At 39.0% G+C, this 19,282-nt stretch overlaps 1 protein-coding gene across 9 annotated transcripts in view; it reads left to right on the top strand.

The window, feature by feature from the left end:
• LOC122814093 (glycine-rich cell wall structural protein-like) overlaps positions 1–19,282 on the top strand; it is a 150,746-nt gene that overhangs the window by 80,447 nt on the left and 51,017 nt on the right. For 5 of the 9 annotated variants that reach the window (XM_044086704.1, XM_044086710.1, XM_044086706.1 and 2 more), the window contains 7 exons: positions 1,190–1,357; positions 2,596–2,643; positions 5,770–5,826; positions 8,173–8,220; positions 11,226–11,309; positions 17,834–17,890; positions 18,899–18,967. In XM_044086704.1, the coding sequence (XP_043942639.1) occupies positions 1,190–1,357; positions 2,596–2,643; positions 5,770–5,826; positions 8,173–8,220; positions 11,226–11,309; positions 17,834–17,890; positions 18,899–18,967 (531 nt within the window). The remainder of the gene's footprint in view (positions 1–1,189; positions 1,358–2,595; positions 2,644–5,769; positions 5,827–8,172; positions 8,221–11,225; positions 11,310–17,833; positions 17,891–18,898; positions 18,968–19,282) is intronic. The other 4 variants (XM_044086709.1, XM_044086711.1, XM_044086708.1 and 1 more) reach the window with 3 other exon arrangements.

The raw sequence follows: 19,282 nt of genomic DNA on the forward strand, positions 1-19,282 counted from the left end.
TGTGTGTGTGTGTGTGTGTGTGTGTGTATACGTGTGTGTGTTTGTTTATGTAGGTGTCTGTGTGAGTGCATGTGTGTGAATGTGTATCTATGTGTCTGTGTCAGTGTGTGTGTATGTGTATTACTGTGTGTGTGTGTGTGTGTGTGTGTGTGTGTCTGTGTGTGTGTGTGTGTGTGTGTGTGTGTGTGTGTGTGTGTGTGTGTGTGTGTGTGTGTGTGTGTGTGTGTGTGTCCATGCGTGGATGTGTGTGTGTGTGTGTGTGTCCATGCATGCATGTGTGTGTATGTATGTGTGTGTGTGTGTGTGTGTGTGTGTGTGTGTGTGTGTGTTTGTGTGAGAGTGTGTGTGTGTGTGCACATGACTGAACTTCAGACAAGATGAGTGTCCATGAAACTCACAGACATGTACCCACCGGAACGGAGCCTAAGGAGGGATAGGAAGCTTTCACTGTGATAATTTTCTCATCATCTGTTCCCACTTGGAACTGAACCTAAGGAAGGAGAGAAAGCTGTGACCATGAAATGCCCTTACTTCTATCAACTTAAAACGGAACCCAAGGCAGGGTGAGGGGGCCCTATCCCTGGATTTCTCGAACATGTACCTATCTGTAACTGAACCCCTGAGAGAATCAGAATGGGATTCCTTAACTTGTATCCACCTAAAACTGAACCCAAGGGAGGGTGAGGGGGTTGTGCCTGTGAATTGCCCTGAACTGTATAATCAACAATTGAATCAAAAGCAGAATATGTCTTCCTTGACAAGCACCCATCTCAAACTGAGCCCGAGCTAGGAGAAATGGTTATAATTATGAATCTCCTTGACCTCAATTCACTGCCAGCTAAATAAAAGACAGGTAGGCCTTCCTTGACCTGTATCCATCTATAAAGGAACCCAACCAAAATGTTGTTTCTTCAACTCCCACCCACCTGGAACTGGACACAAGGCAGGATGTGGGGACATGGTTATAAGCCAAGGGGTGGCAGGGTGGAAGCAGACACAAAAAGAACCCCTCTGCACATAGGGGGGGACTCAGAGAGTAAAGCATACTGGAAAGGCCTTCCTTTTGTGGTGAAAGTAGCACACGGTACTTTTCTATTGTCTTTGTTTGGAAAGTGTAATTATTAGTACTGTAAATGGTTCTCTGCAGGAAGGCAGACCTTTTGAAAGTGTATTGTCTCTGTTGTTTCAGGTTATGGTGCTGGCCTTGGTGCTGGCCTTGGAGTTGGTGCTGGGACTGGTCTTGGAGCTGGTCTTGGAGCTGGTCTTGGGGCTGGTGTAGGAGCTGGCCTTGGTGCTGGACTTGGGGCAGATGCAGCACTCGGTACAGGAGACTATAATGGAGCAGGCTTACAGCAAGGTAAGTGCTAAGTTTTGTTCTTTTGGGCTACGGCTTGTAATGTTCTCTCCTGCTGTCTTCACAGAGCCTTGTCCTTTCCTAATTTCTTTATACCTCAGGTGGTCCAACTCCACCTGCTGGTGCATAGTAAGATGATCAGAGTATGTACGTTGTCATCTTTAGGATCCCTCCAGAATGTGTTATTGATATGCCTTGGCTTGGTAATAGCACCCCCTGGTGGTACCCAAGGAGACAACCACAGAATGTACATTGTCATCTTTAGGAGCCCTCCAGAATGTGTTATTCATATGCCTTGGCTTGGTAATAGCACCCCCTGGTGGTACCCAAGGAGACAACCACAGAATGTACATTGTCATCTTTAGGAGCCCTCCAGAATGTGTTATTCATATGCCTCGGCTTGGTAATAGCACCCCCTGGTGGTACCCAAGGACACAACTACAGAATGTACATTGTCATCTTTAGGAGCCCTCTAGAATGTGTTATTGATATGCCTTGGCTTGGTAAGAGCACCCCCTGGTGGTACCCAAGGACACAACCACAGAATGTACATTGTCATCTTTAGGAGCCCTCCAGAATGTGTTACTCATATGCCTTGGCTTGGTAATAGCACCCCCTGGTGGTACCCAAGGAGACAACCACAGTATGTACATTGTCATCTTTAGGAGCCCTCCAGAATGTGTTATTCATATGCCTTGGCTTGGTAATAGCACCCCCTGGTGGTACCCAAGGAGACAACCACAGAATGTACATTGTCATCTTTAGGAGCCCTCCAGAATGTGTTATTGATATGCCTTGGCTTGGTAATAGCACCCCCTAGTGGTACCCAAGGAGACAACCACAGTATGTACATTTTCATTTTTAGGAATCCCTCAGTCTCTTTTGTTAGTATTCCCTACCTGCTGAGACTGCTCTCTGTTGATACATAGGTGACATTACAGCTCACCTTGTATGACTATAAGCATGCTCATAAATGCATAGGCATATTCACAGTCCTACAGACCACTGTCTTACTGTAACCTGGGAAAGAACACTCTTCAGATGTAGTGATGAAAGGCCCCACTTGAACACTTAATTTTTGTATATCTTGTTTTTTGCCTGTGATTTTCCCAGGAAGTGAACGCAGATCTGCAGACAGTAACCCACTTCTAGGTAGTACAGAGAGATCTGCAGACAGTAATGCACTTTTCTGTTCACAACAGTGAAATGCTTTCACTTAACCCATTTTCTTTTCCCCCTAGGTTATGAAAATGGTATAGGGGGGTACCCAAGTGCTGCACTCCAACAAGGTAATAAACTATGGCAGCAGTAGATTAAAGAGCAGGCAAAATGCTTCTGCCATGGCACTCTGTGAGCTTCTTAGGCCGATTGTTATGCTTCAGCTTTTACTAACATGATGAGGAACTGGACTCTTTAATGAAATTTGCAGCTGAGCTTGCATATATTGGCCTTTTTTCTGATATTATATGCATAGCCTGAAATAAGCAAGACATAACAGTAGTGCATAAACTGCTGATGTGAAAAATAAAATCAGGAAACAAAACAATCATGTAACTGATGTCTCCATTAGTCTGCTTGGTTTTGCTTCAGATTGTTTTTCTCTGAAATGTGTAAATACTGGCTTGGAAATCACCAATGGCTGTCCCTATGCAGCGATCGCTATACTAGGAATCGCAAAAACCATGGAAGCTCATCTTTATAAAAAGAATATTCTGCTTTGTGGGCTCTGCAATGCTTCACATAATGGTCATCTGAGTCCTAAAGTAGCTGCACTGACAATCTTTCACACACTGAGTTTGTTTACTCTACACAGACCATACATGTATCTGTATATGACTATTACTGGGGTGGCTGAACCCTAAAACTGCAGCTCATCTGTTGCCATCGCAACCATAAGATGAAGATACAGCTGTGGTTAGAAAATACATAGCTAGATATTTTATCTAGTCTACAAGTTATGGGATGGTCTGCTGACAAACATTTTAGCATTGGTTCGAGTGAGTTTATTGCACTGTGATAAATTACATTGTAATCACAGCTGGAGACATTTCCACAGATGACTAAAAGCTGTGAATGTGTAAGTGATTTGAGTTATGTTATGTGCTGGCTATGAGAGCTGGATAATTATGATAACATAGGTAGATGACTGTTAGTATGGGAGAGGCATTTTTGTGCATTGTCTTTCACTAAATAAAGATTTATCAAAAGGCGACAAATGCGAAAAGGTCACTTACATACATACATACATACCTACAAATACTTCAAGCACGGGCATTAATTCCCTTCTAGTTTGCCAATATACCAAAACACTTGTTCCCATAATAAGTGTCCAGGTTGTTCTTAAAAATATCTAAACTAGTACTTGCTTTAATGTAATTAGGTAGTCTGTTTGTTCCATGCATCAGCTACTCTGTCAGAGAATCGATTAGTACACTTCTCATTCCTACAGAATCTTCTACAGATGTTGTCTGATGATTCTTTAGTACTTTTTGATGACCCCAAGCATTCCCAGAGCTAGCTGTCTCTAAATGCCCTATATACCTGAATAAGGTCTCCTCTTAGATATCTATATGATAACTAATAAACTATAAGCTAGTCATACCTTGAATAACCTGCTTTGAGGTGTTGCAACCTCTCAATGGGTTATATTTAGTTAAGAAGGTATGGAGGTTCCCTCCGCATGGGGAGGCTTCTTCTTCATTCAATAGTTGTTTTTTCATGTGAGCAGACTTGTTACTGCCTGGTATGAGATTTGAACAGTCAGCACTAAATTTCTTTTAAGGACAGGTGACTGACCATTCTGCGTTTGCAACATTTTGTCATATTATGAAATAGCAGGAGTGGCAAATCATCTGTACAATATATGAATGGTGTTTGTTATGTAAAAAAAATTACGCAGATTACAGACTTATAATAATGCTTTTTCCATGCCATACAGTGTGTTAATTAATCCTGTTTATGTAAATATTGTAGAGTTATGACCCAGTAAAAGATGGGTACTGCCAGACCCCACACCCAGCACAAGAAGCAGAAATAATGACAGAAATAAAAACACTTGAAACATAAGCATCTCCGCTTCAGATTTAAATAAAAAACTGTTAAAGGAGTAATGTTTATACACAATGTATTTAGAAATGAAAAAGGAGGTAGAATTGTTAAAACAAAATTCTTCCAGATTAAAGAGTACTTAAATTTAGAAAATCCATTCATCATAAAGAATAACATGTGATGTGATACCTTTTAGCATGATATTATTCTTTGAGAGGTATGTGCAAATAATTATTATATTGGCAGCTTTTCCCTGTTGAGGTAATTTGTGCATGTACTTCCTGAAGTATCATTTCCTGTAAACATTGTTATGGTAGCGCCTATCCTGTGTGTACAGTATGGGTCGTTTCTGGTGACCACAGTGTCCTACTATGCATTGCATACCTGTAACTGTTGTTAACCGTTGAATGTTTTGTTCTGTTGGAGAACCAGTTTTATCTGCAATTGTAATGTGTGTGTGTGTGTGTGTGTGTGTGTGTGTGTGTGTACTTGTGTGTGTGTGTGTGTGTGTGTGTGTGTGTGTGTGTGTGTGTGTGTGTGTGTGTGTGTGTGTGTGTGTGTGTGTGTGTGCATGTGTACTTGTGTGTGTGTGTGTGTGTGTGTGTGTGTGTGCGCATGTGTGTGCGTGTGTGTGCTTGTGTGCGTGTGTGCGTGTATGTGTGTGCATACGTGTGCATGTGTGCGTGTCTGCGTGTGTGCTTGTGCATGAGTGTGTGTGTGAGCGTGTGTCTGCATGTGTGAGCATGGGGTTGTGTGCATGTTCATGTGAATGTGCATGTGTGCGCTTGTGGGTTTGTGTGTGTGTGTGTGTGTGTGTGTATGTGTGTGTGTGTGCATGTGCGCATGTGCATTTGTGTGTGTGTGTGTGTGCATGTGTACTTGTGCATGAGTGTGTGTGAGCATGTGTCTGCATGTGTGAGCATGGGGTTGTGTGCATGTTCGTGTGAATGTGCATGTGTGTGGGGGGGATATTAGTAGCAGCTGATCTGTGAGACACAGCTAGGCAGAGAAGTTGCTATATGGCCTTTAGCGAAGGTAAACCAAACAAGGAGTTTGGCGTACTTATTGTGAAAGCTAAGCCAGTGTATGTAAAGTAGGACTAGGAAGATCTAAAAATGTGCAGACCTAGGCACATCCAAACTGTCAAGCCTGGATGGAACAAAAGCAGTTTATTTGGAGTGGATAAGAAGTTGCAAGATGCTGGGAAAGAATAAAAAGTTGATGTTTTAAGTTAAAATTTAGAGTATCTAGTAAGCAGTTTAAAACTTGCATCACCGGAAAGTACAAGGTGTATGCAGCAGGACCAGTATCACTTGATAAATGCAGTGTAAGTCATGGTGTTAATACTTAATGTCTGTATGTTACAGGTTATGGAAACGGACTCGGCCTCCAGGCTGGTATTGGAGTGAAACCAGGCAAACCAGGTATGAGCATTTTGTCAGTGATGGTGATAGATTAAGAGGCAGCACCTTAATTAATTTAACCAATATGATTTCAGGATGGAGAAATTTAATGCTTAATTGCAAAAAAAAAAAAAAAAAACTCCAAGTGAGTCCTTGTTATCCAAGACAACACCATAAGTTTACATTTTTTCTCCTATTTTGAAATCCACATAAATACATACATGTGAGCAAACATGTCATGCACACATGCAAACATCACATCTGGCAATCTATAATAGCAAAGTACAACACCTGAGGTTGAGGGTTGAATGTATTTCATTTCTCCCACCTCTGTGTGTGGGACAGTATCATTGTTCTCATCATAAAATGTCTACTTCTTTTGAAAAAAATGAAGTCGCTGATGTTCCAGACCACAGCAGCAGAAGCGTTTATTGATTTACTCATGTCTGAATAAGGCAATTCATATCCATACAGCACCAGGGAGAGAGCTCAGCATGGATGTGGTTATGGAGACCAGTGTAGGTACCATGTGTAGCGAGTAACACAGGGTGAAAACTTTCACGGTAATATGCTCATTGGTCGACTGCATTTACTTAACACCATGCACACAGATAAAGCTTAAATACTAATATGTCAGAAATGCGTCAGTCACCCCTACTCTAGAAACTGATTGTCGAATCATCATCTAAGTTTTTAGTGAAATTTAGAAATATCAACTAGATGAAAATTAAGGAAAAACTAAACTAGTACAAAGCTTATCTCCTGTAGTGTCTACTAACATTTTATGTTGGTGCCACTCTGAGGTAGGTTTGTAAAATGACAGAGGTAAGGAGGCAAAACCCCTCAAGGAAAAAAATTTACATATCAACCAGTTTCCTATAAGTTACTTTATCACTTTAAATTTTAAATGTAGATTTAGGGCATGTGATTTTAACAGTATATATATATATATATATATATATATATATATATATATATATATATATAAATATATAAACAATTGATGTATTTGATTGTATTTATGCCTGAAGAAGCTTTCTGTGAAAGTGTATACTTGCGTAAATACAATTTTTTAACTATTTTGGCTGTGGAGAACTTTTTATTTGGTACAATTTGTATTAGGTAATCTGGACTTCTTGCCAAGTGTATTGAATATACTTGTTGGATTTATTTTATCATCAACAGCTCTTTATTCTGTGGTGTGTCACATTCAACCTCAATTTCTTCAAACTGTTCATGCCCCAGATTTTTATTTATGCCATTGTATTTGGTCATCAGAGGTCTGTCCTGCAATGCAGACATTGCACACATCCTCTCCTTGTCTGCATTTCTGGTTCTGGGGGAGTTAGTTAAAGAAAGTAAACTGGAAACAAAACTTGTCTGTCAGTGGGACAGTTGATATACTTTATAGATTTAATGTTACTGAGTGGCTGTCTTTTCTTTGCATCTGTTAAGTACCATTTTAAATCTGCAGTAAAGATTCATTTATGACTCTTAAGTTCTTCAATTCCTGTTTAAAAAAGCCTCATGCTTTGCTGTAAAACCCTATGGTAGAATGGAACCATAGTTCTTAACTGTCCAGATTTTCACAGAATGTCCAGGTTTTTGCCTCCTCTTTTTGATCTGTTCCTATTAAAATGTACTGTTTTCTGGCAAATCATTGAGGATTGAAGTCACTAAATAATGACTGACATTTGAGTTTTAGACTTCATATCCTTAAGAAAATACATGCTAACACTAAACCTTTTTATTCTAGCAACTTTCTAAGTTTGCAGGAACAATATTTAAAATGTGTCCCTTTGTTTAGGCCTTTGTTTCCACATTATTTTTGGCTTTGTCCAGATTTCTTGTGCTAAGAGGCTGAGAGGTATGAGTGAGATATAAACACATCACCAAGTTATAAAATGACATATAGTATCCAATTGAAGAATAGAAATATATATTGGTTTTAGTAAAATGTTTCATCAGTAAAACAGTAATGAACATGTCAACAGCATTTTATGAAGATATAGGTTTCTTTGGGGGGGGGGGGGCACTCATATGTAGCTGTTTTCTACTGAGTTTTGTTTTTGTAGGTTATTGCTGGGGTGCTGAAGTTCACATTTCTGTAGAGAATGGCCAATGCTTGCTTGGCTGTGGAGAAATTGTTTAAATTAAAGTGGTAAGAAATACAAGTAAGAATTTTAACTCCCAAATAAATATAATCAAGACTACCATACCATGATGACCCTATCACCCTCCGACCCACACAGTGTCTAAATATGACAAAGCATCTGTTAGTGAGGTTTACAGCCCAATGCTTCCTACTAAGACATCAACGTTTTAATAATCCACTGCATCCTACTGATGTTCACCTTTTGTCTACAGGTGCTGGTGTTCTTGGAGTTCCATCCGCTGGAAAAGTAAAACCATCAGGTAAGCATAGCCCTATTAGTTTTGTATTAATGCATGTGCTTCTAAAATTTATTTATTTACTTTATTTATATATCTGTTAATTACTTAGATGCAGATCCCACAACTGTATTTTTTTCTTTATGCGTGTTTTTATCTTTCTTTTTATAATTTATATCTGGAAATCTAAAATTTAAAATGGTAAATTGCATAAGAAAATCAGAGATGTCAGAAATTAAATTATTATAACACAGACAATGTTTCTTTATCTAAAATCTGTGAGGTACTGTCAAGAGATAAAAATGAAGCATTTAAAATTTGTTTCTTGCTGAGTGCCTGTGTCACAACATCAGTTTGGTTAGGGCTTTGTCATAAATTCTTGAGAGAAAATGTATTACAAACTATAATGGTGGAGAAAGAAAGGCAGAGGTTAATGTCTCTAGTCAGTTATGTGATGTTATACAAATTAGTGTCCTTGCACAACTACTGTCTGTTAGCAAGGCGACAGTGCACGAGATTTATCCCCTGCTGTGAGCTTATATATAAATATATATATATATATATATATATATATATAAATGTGTATTGATTTGCAGTACACAGCAAGTCTAGACATCTTCTCTGTAATATTATTTCTTAGTGTAATGTACAGTAAGAGGGATTAACAATATTTTGAAATATAAGCATAATACATGTCAGAACACACATTACTTCTTCACCTTGAGGTGAGAGCTAGACTGTAAAGCAGACACTGAATAAAAGGCACTTTATGGCACAGATGAGCTGGGTTATGACTATATGGGCTGCCGCTGGGTCACTGTACTACTACCACAGGAACAGTGAAGGGAAATGATCCAATTAGTCTGAAGTCGCAGTTCTGACCAACTACTACCACAGGAACAGTGAAGGGAAACGATCCAATTAGTCTGAAGTCGCAGTTCTGACCAACTACTACCACAGGAACAGTGAAGGGAAATGATCCAATTAGTCTGAAGTCGCAGTTCTGACCAACTACTACCACAGGAACAGTGAAGGGAAACGATCCAATTAGTCTGAAGTTGCAGTTCTGACCAACTACTACCACAGGAACAGTGAAGGGAAACGATCCAATTAGTCTGAAGTCGCAGTTCTGACCAACTACTACCACAGGAACAGTGAAGGGAAATGATCCAATTAGTCTGAAGTTGCAGTTCTGACCAACTACTACCACAGGAACAGTGAAGGGAAACGATCCAATTAGTCTGAAGTCGCAGTTCTGACCAACTACTACCACAGGAACAGTGAAGGGAAACGATCCAATTAGTCTGAAGTCGCAGTTCTGACCAACTACTACCACAGGAACAGTGAAGGGAAACGATCCAATTAGTCTGAAGTCGCAGTTCTGACCAACTACTACCACAGGAACAGTGAAGGGAAATGATCCAATTAGTCTGAAGTCGCAGTTCTGACCAACTACTACCACAGGAACAGTGAAGGGAAACGATCCAATTAGTCTGAAGTCGCAGTTCTGACCAACTACTACCACAGGAACAGTGAAGTGAAATGATCCAATTAGTCTGAAGTCGCAGTTCTGACCAACTACTACCACAGGAACAGTGAAGGGAAACGATCCAATTAGTCTGAAGTCGCAGTTCTGACCAACTACTACCACAGGAACAGTGAAGGGAAATGATCCAATTAGTCTGAAGTCGCAGTTCTGACCAACTACTACCACAGGAACAGTGAAGGGAAACGATCCAATTAGTCTGACGTCGCAGTTCTGACCAACTACTACCATAGGAACAGTGAAGTGAAATGATCCAATTAGTCTGAAGTCGCAGTTCTGACCAACTACTACCACAGGAACAGTGAAGTGAAATGATCCAATTAGTCTGAAGTCGCAGTTCTGACCAACTACTACCACAGGAACAGTGAAGTGAAATGATCCAATTAGTCTGAAGTCGCAGTTCTGACCAACTACTACCACAGGAACAGTGAAGGGAAATGATCCAATTAGTCTGAAGTCGCAGTTCTGACCAACTACTACCACAGGAACAGTGAAGTGAAATGATCCAATTAGTCTGAAGTCGCAGTTCTGACCAACTACTACCACAGGAACAGTGAAGTGAAATGATCCAATTAGTCTGAAGTCGCAGTTCTGACCAACTACTACCACAGGAACAGTGAAGTGAAATGATCCAATTAGTCTGAAGTCGCAGTTCTGACCAACTACTACCACAGGAACAGTGAAGTGAAATGATCCAATTAGTCTGAAGTCGCAGTTCTGACCAACTACTACCACAGGAACAGTGAAGTGAAATGATCCAATTAGTCTGAAGTCGCAGTTCTGACCAACTACTACCACAGGAACAGTGAAGTGAAATGATCCAATTAGTCTGAAGTCGCAGTTCTGACCAACTACTACCACAGGAACAGTGAAGTGAAATGATCCAATTAGTCTGAAGTCGCAGTTCTGACCAACTACTACCACAGGAACAGTGAAGTGAAATGATCCAATTAGTCTGAAGTCGCAGTTCTGACCAACTACTACCACAGGAACAGTGAAGTGAAATGATCCAATTAGTCTGAAGTCGCAGTTCTGACCAACTACTACCACAGGAACAGTGAAGTGAAATGATCCAATTAGTCTGAAGTCGCAGTTCTGACCAACTACTACCACAGGAACAGTGAAGTGAAATGATCCAATTAGTCTGAAGTCGCAGTTCTGACCAACTACTACCACAGGAACAGTGAAGTGAAATGATCCAATTAGTCTGAAGTCGCAGTTCTGACCAACTACTACCACAGGAACAGTGAAGGGAAATGATTCAATTAGTCTGAAGTCGCAGTTCTGACCAACTACTACCACAGGAACAGTGAAGGGAAACGATCCAATTAGTCTGAAGTCGCAGTTCTGACCAGCTGCTTATTTTTGTATTTTATTTATTTATTTATTTCATTTTTTTTTTGCATTACATGTAAGAGTCAGGAGCAGGCAACTATACTCAAAGAAAACATGAATGTTGACGCTAACGCTTTAATCCCCACAGGTTATGGGCAGGGCCTGGGTCTTGGTCTTGGACAAGGTTTGGGTGCTCTCCCTGGCCTTGGAATCCAGCCCGGATATGGAAATGGTAACTATATCTTTTAAAGACTGTGACTTAAGCCTGATTTTGAGTGCATGTGCATGTATGCTTATTTACAGCAGGTAAATCAGAACTAGTGCCATAGTACAATGTTATTGGAAATAAACTGATTCAAAGTGATGAAACTATGCCAGGTGAATGGAAAGATGTCTCAGTCTAGATGTATACATATCTGCATACACGCATTAGACTCCACTCTGTTCACTATACACCACTGACTTAGTATACCTTCATGTTAACTTTGGTCAGTGGTTCCTTTACATTTTAAGTGAAGCCACGGTTCTTGTTTACCTGTTAACTATCTCATGTAGCTTCTAACTTTAAATGATTTGCTTGTTTGTTGTAGCTGTACAGTATAGCTCTCTGTTACCTTGGAGATCTGCGTATCAAGATTCTGTATACATAACACCTACTTAAATCTGTATAGTAAATTACACAGAAGTATCCATTCACCTAAGAGCACACCTCACGCCTGCTGCTTTACTAATGTTGATATTGTATATGTACTATGCTTCAGGACATGTGATAACAAACTACAGCATGTGTCCAGCTGTAACATCTGTGAAGCTTCTAAACTTACACCTTGATGTGTGCTTATATGTTTATATCACAAAAGCATCTTTTCGTGTTTAGAGCATTGGGTGTTTGCAATATTTTTGTCATGCCTGCACTGTCTGTTTAATGCATTACTCTGTAAAGGGTTTGTTTGTTTCTTTAGTTTTTTGGCTTACAGCACTTGTTCTGTCTGTCTTTCTGACTGTTATCTGTACTGAATATCTGTGCCCGTCTTGTGCCTAAGGAGTACCTATTTTATCTGTCTGTGACTGTTTAATATGCAGTCATTTTGTCATCTGTCTGCCTGCAGATATCTGTTGTTGCTTTAATGTTTTTTCTACTTAAACAAACTGCTGTTTGACTGAGACAAGAATCAGAGAAAGTAATGCTGGATTAATCTGATACACTAAGGTGTATTGGTAGTTGGGGTTGAAACATTAAAACACTGTGGATGGTTACTACTCACTGGGATTAGAGGCTTGGACTGTTTAGTTAGGGTGTGCATGCAGGCCATGAGTTATGTGCAGAGTATTGCCAACATTCTCCCAGGACATGGGTAGTGATGTTGCATATATTTTATCAAAAGTATGTTGTCGATATCCCTCTAAAAAATGAGCAGTGATGCCATTGAAGCATTATCTGCAGGACATTGTGAACATTCACCAGGAGTTTAGGAAGTGATACATTCTACATATGTTATTTGCAGGACATTTACAACATCCTTCAGAAGTATCTGCAATGATACATTCTACCTGCGTTATCTGCAGAACATCAGTAGCATCTCCTGGGAATACAGCCTGCATGTGTTATCTGTAAACATTTAATGCTATTAAAACCAAAAACACACAGCACGAACACTTCGTAATAAATCCTGTTTGCACCAAAACATGAACGCCTTCCCAATACAAGCGTTTTCGTCCAAGTGGACTTCATCAGATAAACCAATTATTCAATCTAGATTCATCTATTATACACAATTAAAAACATTTTAACCAATCCATTTTGAGAATATAAATTCAAATCTGCAGATCAAGCCTTCAAACTGCTTAATAATTTATTATGCTCTCCTTTTTTAGTGACTTTGGATGTCATTGAATTTATCATAAAACTGTTAAAAATGTTTAAAAATTGCTTCCTCATAATAAATATTCATATAAATATATTTAAATATATTAAAATGTATTTTTTATTAAAATTTATATTTTTACTTGATAAAAAGTTTAAATCCACAATATACAGTGTTTTATGTAGACTTTGGTGCCACCTGCTGTCAAAAGCATATAACTGCACTCTTTAATGTTATACCTTAGCAGATCTCATTCTAAGAAGGGGCAAAATTGATATATATTCATTTAATCCAGGTGACTTATTTGCTTCCAAAGACACCTGCCACCATAATTCCCTATAGGCTATTATTTCTTCCCAGAGGCCTCCTCTAATGTCCCAACTCACTTGGTCTAAGACAAAGAACTGACATTTTGATCCTACACATGTCCTTGAATGCCTGAATATGGCATTTGTTTCTTTCTCTTTCTCTTTCCTAACATCATACATGTGTTCATATGTACGTCTCTTTAAAGTTCTTTCAGTCTTTCCCACGTAAAATGAAAATCCACAAAAATAGTTTGGATCCACCCCTGAGACCTATTGTCTCAGCGGGTGGATCCAAAACTAATTCATTAGCCAAATATGTGGATGTAAAGGCCAAACATGTGTGGGTTGAGAAGGAAGCAATTTTGAAAGATTCATGGGACCTTTTGAGGTGTTTGAATCAAAGTTTATATCATGAAGATTTAATTTTAGTAACTATAGACATTGTTGATTTGTTTGGATCCATTCCGTATGAGGCAGGAATTTTGATGTTTGAGGATGAAATTTTTACTGATAAAAAGTTGACACATGAGGAAAAGGTAGTGTGCACAGGCTTGATGGATTTAGTGTTAAAAAATAATTTCCTTACTTTTAATGGGGAATTTTTTCAACAGCTACAAGGAGTAGCAATGGGAGCCGCCTGTGCACCTACCTTTGCCAACTTGGTCCTAGCCAATTGGGAGGAAAAATACGTGTTGAATTCAATATATGTTAAATTCTAGACTTTATATAAGAGGTTTCTTGATGACATCATAATTTTTTGGATAGGGGTCTAGATAAATTAAATGAATTTATTAAATATATAGGAGAGACTACAGGTTTCTTAAAGTTTACATTTAACTATTCAGATAAAAGTATCCAGTATCTAGATGTGGAAATAACCTTAGAAAACAATATTTTTGAAACAAGTGTTTATAGAAAGCCAACATATGTAAATTCTTTTTTGCATTACAATAGTGCCCACCTATTATACACTAAGAAAAACTTAGTAAAAGGACAATTTGTAAGGGGGTCGAGAATGACAAGTAGGGATGATAAATTTGGAGAGGAATGTGATTTACTGGAAAAAATGTTCATAGATAGGGAATATCCGGTCGAGTTTGTTAAAAACCTAAGGGATGAGGTAGAAAAAGGAAGAAAAGACAGGTTTGGGCCGATCTTGGGTAAAAAGAATGAAAAAAGTAATAATGGTGAAAAGGAAGAAGAAAACTTCCAGCAATCACTTATTCTTGAATACAATTTATTAAATAAAAACATTAGGACCGTGTTTCAAAGAGAATGGGAGAGATTTAGGGCACTAACTGATTTGGATGGGTTACCTGAACATTCACCTAGAGTTGTATTTAAAAATACTACGAGTATTAAAGGATTTTTAGAAAAAAACAACAATAGTACAAAAAAGTCAAAGGGAGCAAGAACAAAAATGGGAACCTTTAAATGTGGAAAATGTAGACAATGTGAGTACCTAATAAATAAAGAAAAAATATTTATAGAAAGCAGGGAAAAATGGGTAAATAGTAAAGGATACTATAATTGTGAATCCAGAGGGCTAGTATATTTGGCAGTGTGTATACAATGTCCATCATTTTACGTGGGAAAGACTGAAAGAACTTTAAAGAGACGTACATATGAACACATGTATGATGTTAGGAAAGAGAAAGAGAAAGAAACAAATGCCATATTCAGGCATTCAAGGACATGTGTAGGATCAAAATTTCAGTTCTTTGTCTTAGACCAAGTGAGTTGGGACATTAGAGGAGGCCTCTGGGAAGAAATAATAGCCTATAGGGAATTATGGTGGCAGGTGTCTTTGGAAGCAAATAAGTCACCTGGATTAAATGAATATATATCAATTTTGCCCCTTCTTAGAATGAGATCTGCTAAGGTATAACATTAAAGAGTGCAGTTATATGCTTTTGACAGCAGGTGGCACCAAAGTCTACATAAAACACTGTATATTGTGGATTTAAACTTTTTATCAAGTAAAAATATAAATTTTAATAAAAAATACATTTTAATATATTTAAATATATTTATATGAATATTTATTATGAGGAAGCAATTTCTAAACATTTTTAACAGTTTTATGATAAATTCAATGACATCCAAAGTCACTAAAAAAGGAGAGCATAATAAATTATTAAGCAGTTTGAAGGCTTGATTTGCAGATTTGAATTTATATTCTCGAAATGGATTGGTTAAAATGTTTTTAATTGTGTATAATAGATGAATCTAGACTGAATAATTCGTTTATCTGATGAAGTCCACTTGGACGAAAACGCTTGTATTGGGAAGGCGTTCATGTTTTGGTGCAAACAGGATTTATTACGACGTGTTCGTGCTGTGTGTTTTTGGTTTTAATAGCATTAAATTCTGACGTGGTTTTGCCTACTGAGTTCTCCGCTTTCTTCATTTGTGGAGTTTAGTTGAGTCAAGTTCACTATTTCTTTGGTATCTGTAAACATTGCTTACATCCCTGGGGCTTGGGCATTCATTCCATTGGGCACTGGGAATGACCTCTACAAGATAGGGGGTAACTGTAATATACAGGAATACTCAAAGTATAATCCTCATGCAGAGACAATAAATGATGGGTACGGAGATGATCTTCCTACTCCTCCAAGTCCAAAATTAGAAAGGACCAGGATGTGGTCAGATACTAGGACTATCCAGGACGTGGTCAGATACTAGGACTATTCCCAAGTGAGATAGAATTCAGCAGGATATGGGAACTTCTAGGTTATTAGTAAAAGCTTAGTAGGACACTGCTAGTGTTAGGTGATACAATAATTGACTGAAGCCATAGACGCTTTCTAAAGGAGTTACTGGCACAGTGAGACTAAAGTCTGTTAACATAATTAACTGAGTAAGTAACTATATAAATATCATCATAATAAGTGTGGCACCACTGTTATTCAGCAAGTAACAGTCGACTACATCTCCTCCTGTGACCGATGCTTCATTCCTCTGCTTTACTAAAGCCACACATCACAGTTAAAACATTTATCCTTAATGACCTACTTCAACATTGCAAAGGAAATAGAGAAGAGGGGCAAATATTCTTTATACATGGTGAGGTATCGGGCAGAACAGTCTGCCTGAGCCTGCTTTCAACTTTATCGCATGTCCTGTATGTAGAGTTACTCAGCCCCCATCAGCCAGTATTCTCCTCCTGTTCAGTATCCTCTCAGTTGTTGAGGATACGGACCCCTTTCATAGTTCCTCTGGTAGTAAGATGTCACTGAAACTGACCAAGACACATCAGAATTTCATGCAAGATCTTTACTGATTGTGTCATCCTGATAAAAGGTGGGGTTGCTACTGTTCTAAATTTCAGCAGCATGGAAGGGGTAGGGTGAAGTGGGGGTGGTACTTGTTCCCACGCATGCAATAACAAGGGTTCTGGAGACAGCGTGCATTTTCACCTGCCTGGAGGAGTCAGGCATATCTCTGTAGCCTACAAAAGTAGCAGAGTGGGGGTGCTGCAGCAGAGTGGGGATGCTGGATATGTTCTTCCTCTTCATAAAGTGACAGTAAACTACATTTAATGGGGCACATTTCCCCAAACAGTTACAGTAACATTAAAAGGAAATGGACTTTCCCCCATACACACTGACAGCAGTCTGGTGGGAGGGGGGGTCATACTCTGAATGTAGTCTGGAGGGAGGGCCACACACTGACTGCAGTATTGCACATATTTCACAGCATATAATAACAGTTAGATGAGGGAAGGCACTTATTTCCCAAAACACAGTGACTAGGATGGACAGACGTGTCACAGTTTCCCCCTAAATGTAGTAACAGTAGCATAGAAGTGAAGTGCGGAGACTCTCATGCATACAGACCAGTATAGGAGGGGTACAGGTTTATCAGTACAATAAGAGCAACCTGACGCCGTCACATGTACCCCTGCATGCAACAGTAGGAGCTTTGATGGAGGAAACATACACACACTTCTCTTTGACATAATGATATAGATGTAAAACGGGTGTATTACATCTGTTGTACAGTAGGAGGTGCACTTGCTCTGGGATGCACACCCTTGCAGTGACCCATTTAATCTCTGCATCTTCTGTCTGTACATAACCTTAGCTCCAGTCAGCAATGCTGTTGCTGCTCAGGAACATTTATTTGCTATTTTTTCTGCTGATCACGTAAACCATTGAGACCATTTATTTCTGTTTTCTGTGCAGGCAAACAGCCTATAAATGTCAAATGACATGCTCTGTGTCAAAGAGTGCAGAAGCAGGAGGACAATAGATTCAAACCCGAATAACTTTTATGTTCATATTACCACTTTATTAAAGGCCCCCAGAATTTCACAACATATTTATTAAATAACAAGAACACATTAAAGGCAATAACTGCTTATCAAATGTTTCTGTCCTCATCAAACTGCACCTTTAAAGAAGTTGTGTTAAATGACAAGAAATCTAATCTAGTGACCCGCCCCACCCGGTGAAAGGAACAGCCACAACCGTTTGTCACTTGAGTGTTTGCATGAGGTCATGAGGTGGTATCCATAAATGTGGAAATCTGAAAAAAAAAACTACAATAAAAACAAAACAATTTGTCTTTTCCCTCAGGTCTGAGTTCCCCCAGTGTGCTTGCTGACAATGGTGCATTATCTGGGAAAGGTACAGGTAAGACAGTGTGTTTGTGGAAATGGATAGGAACTCATTTGCATGTATAGTGGGAAAGGCATGGGGGTGTACTCTGAGGATTTCTTCTGCCTTGTTTCACAGTACCCCAATATGGCAGAACCGTATGATAGGAATGCATGTCAGTAAAACGGCCTGTTACACTTGGATAACACAGAATCACTTCATTATGGGAGGGAATCAGAGTATTGGTTCACATAATAATTAATAAATGCAAATATGTAGATTTCCTGCTAAATAGCATCTTCTTAAATAGTTTAGTGCAGGCAAACAAGAAGATGGGAAATAACGGATGTTAAAGGCAGGCACATACTTGATAGGTCATTTTACTGATTTGCCATCTTTTTCTTCCCACTCTACATTTTTGCATTTTTATAATTTTTCTGCAACCCAGCTGAGACCCACACCTTTCTATTCCTGTGATCTCTTGACTTGTCTGGTACTCCTAAAAGTAGGTGTTGACATTCTCACCCCCTCTCAAGGTTTGTAGTCAATCGTCATCACCTGTCTAATCCTCTCTCTCCCTTATCGCATTCATTTATCGTTCCTATTACAATCTTTGCAGTTTCTGTTTTCTTTCTCCATACTCCTGCTTCTCACTTCTGCCCCCTAGTGTTCTCTCATTTACTGACAGTTTAGTTTGCATGCTTCCTGATTTCTTTTCCATCCACTTTGCCCTGATGCTCTCTGGAATTATTTCCAAATTGCAGGACTGTAAATTAATATTTTTTCTATTCACAAGCCTCAATTCTCAGCACTTTGGGATGCTTAGATATGTATATGGCTTTGCATAATAAAACAAAACTGTATGATATTGTATGCTGTAGCTCTGCCAGTGGCATATTGCACTGTACTACATTATATATTGCATTAATACGGGCATGTTCTGCCATATGCAGCAATGCAATAATCTGCAATGCTGGTTCTATAATGCCCTTCCTGTAAAGTATAATATAGCAGGTGTCGTCTAACACTCTCTTTGTCTATCAGGTGCCCTTGGCCAGTATGGTGCTCAGGCTGGACTTCCCGCTGGTATCGGAGCTGAAGCAGCCAAGTATGGTGAGACTGACTTTTAAATTGTGCTTCTTGTCAGACGACTTGCCTCTTTCTGCAATGCCTACTTTCCCAGACATCTAGTTAGGAATTTGTGACTTATACAATCATATCATAAGGTTACTTGTCAGAAGACTTGCGTCTTTCTGCAATGCCTGCTTTCCCAGACATCTAGTTAGGAATTTGTGACTTATACAATCATATCATAAGGTTAGTTGTCAGAAGACTTGCCTCTTTCTGAAATACCTGCTTTCCCACACATCTAGTTAGGAATTTGTGACTTATACAATCATATCATAAGGTTACTTGTCAGAAGACTTG

This window comes from Protopterus annectens, chromosome 10.part0 (assembly GCF_019279795.1).
Source record: "Protopterus annectens isolate FY-2018-M chromosome 10.part0, PAN1.0, whole genome shotgun sequence".
In the NCBI taxonomy this organism is placed as follows: domain Eukaryota; kingdom Metazoa; phylum Chordata; order Ceratodontiformes; family Protopteridae; genus Protopterus; species Protopterus annectens.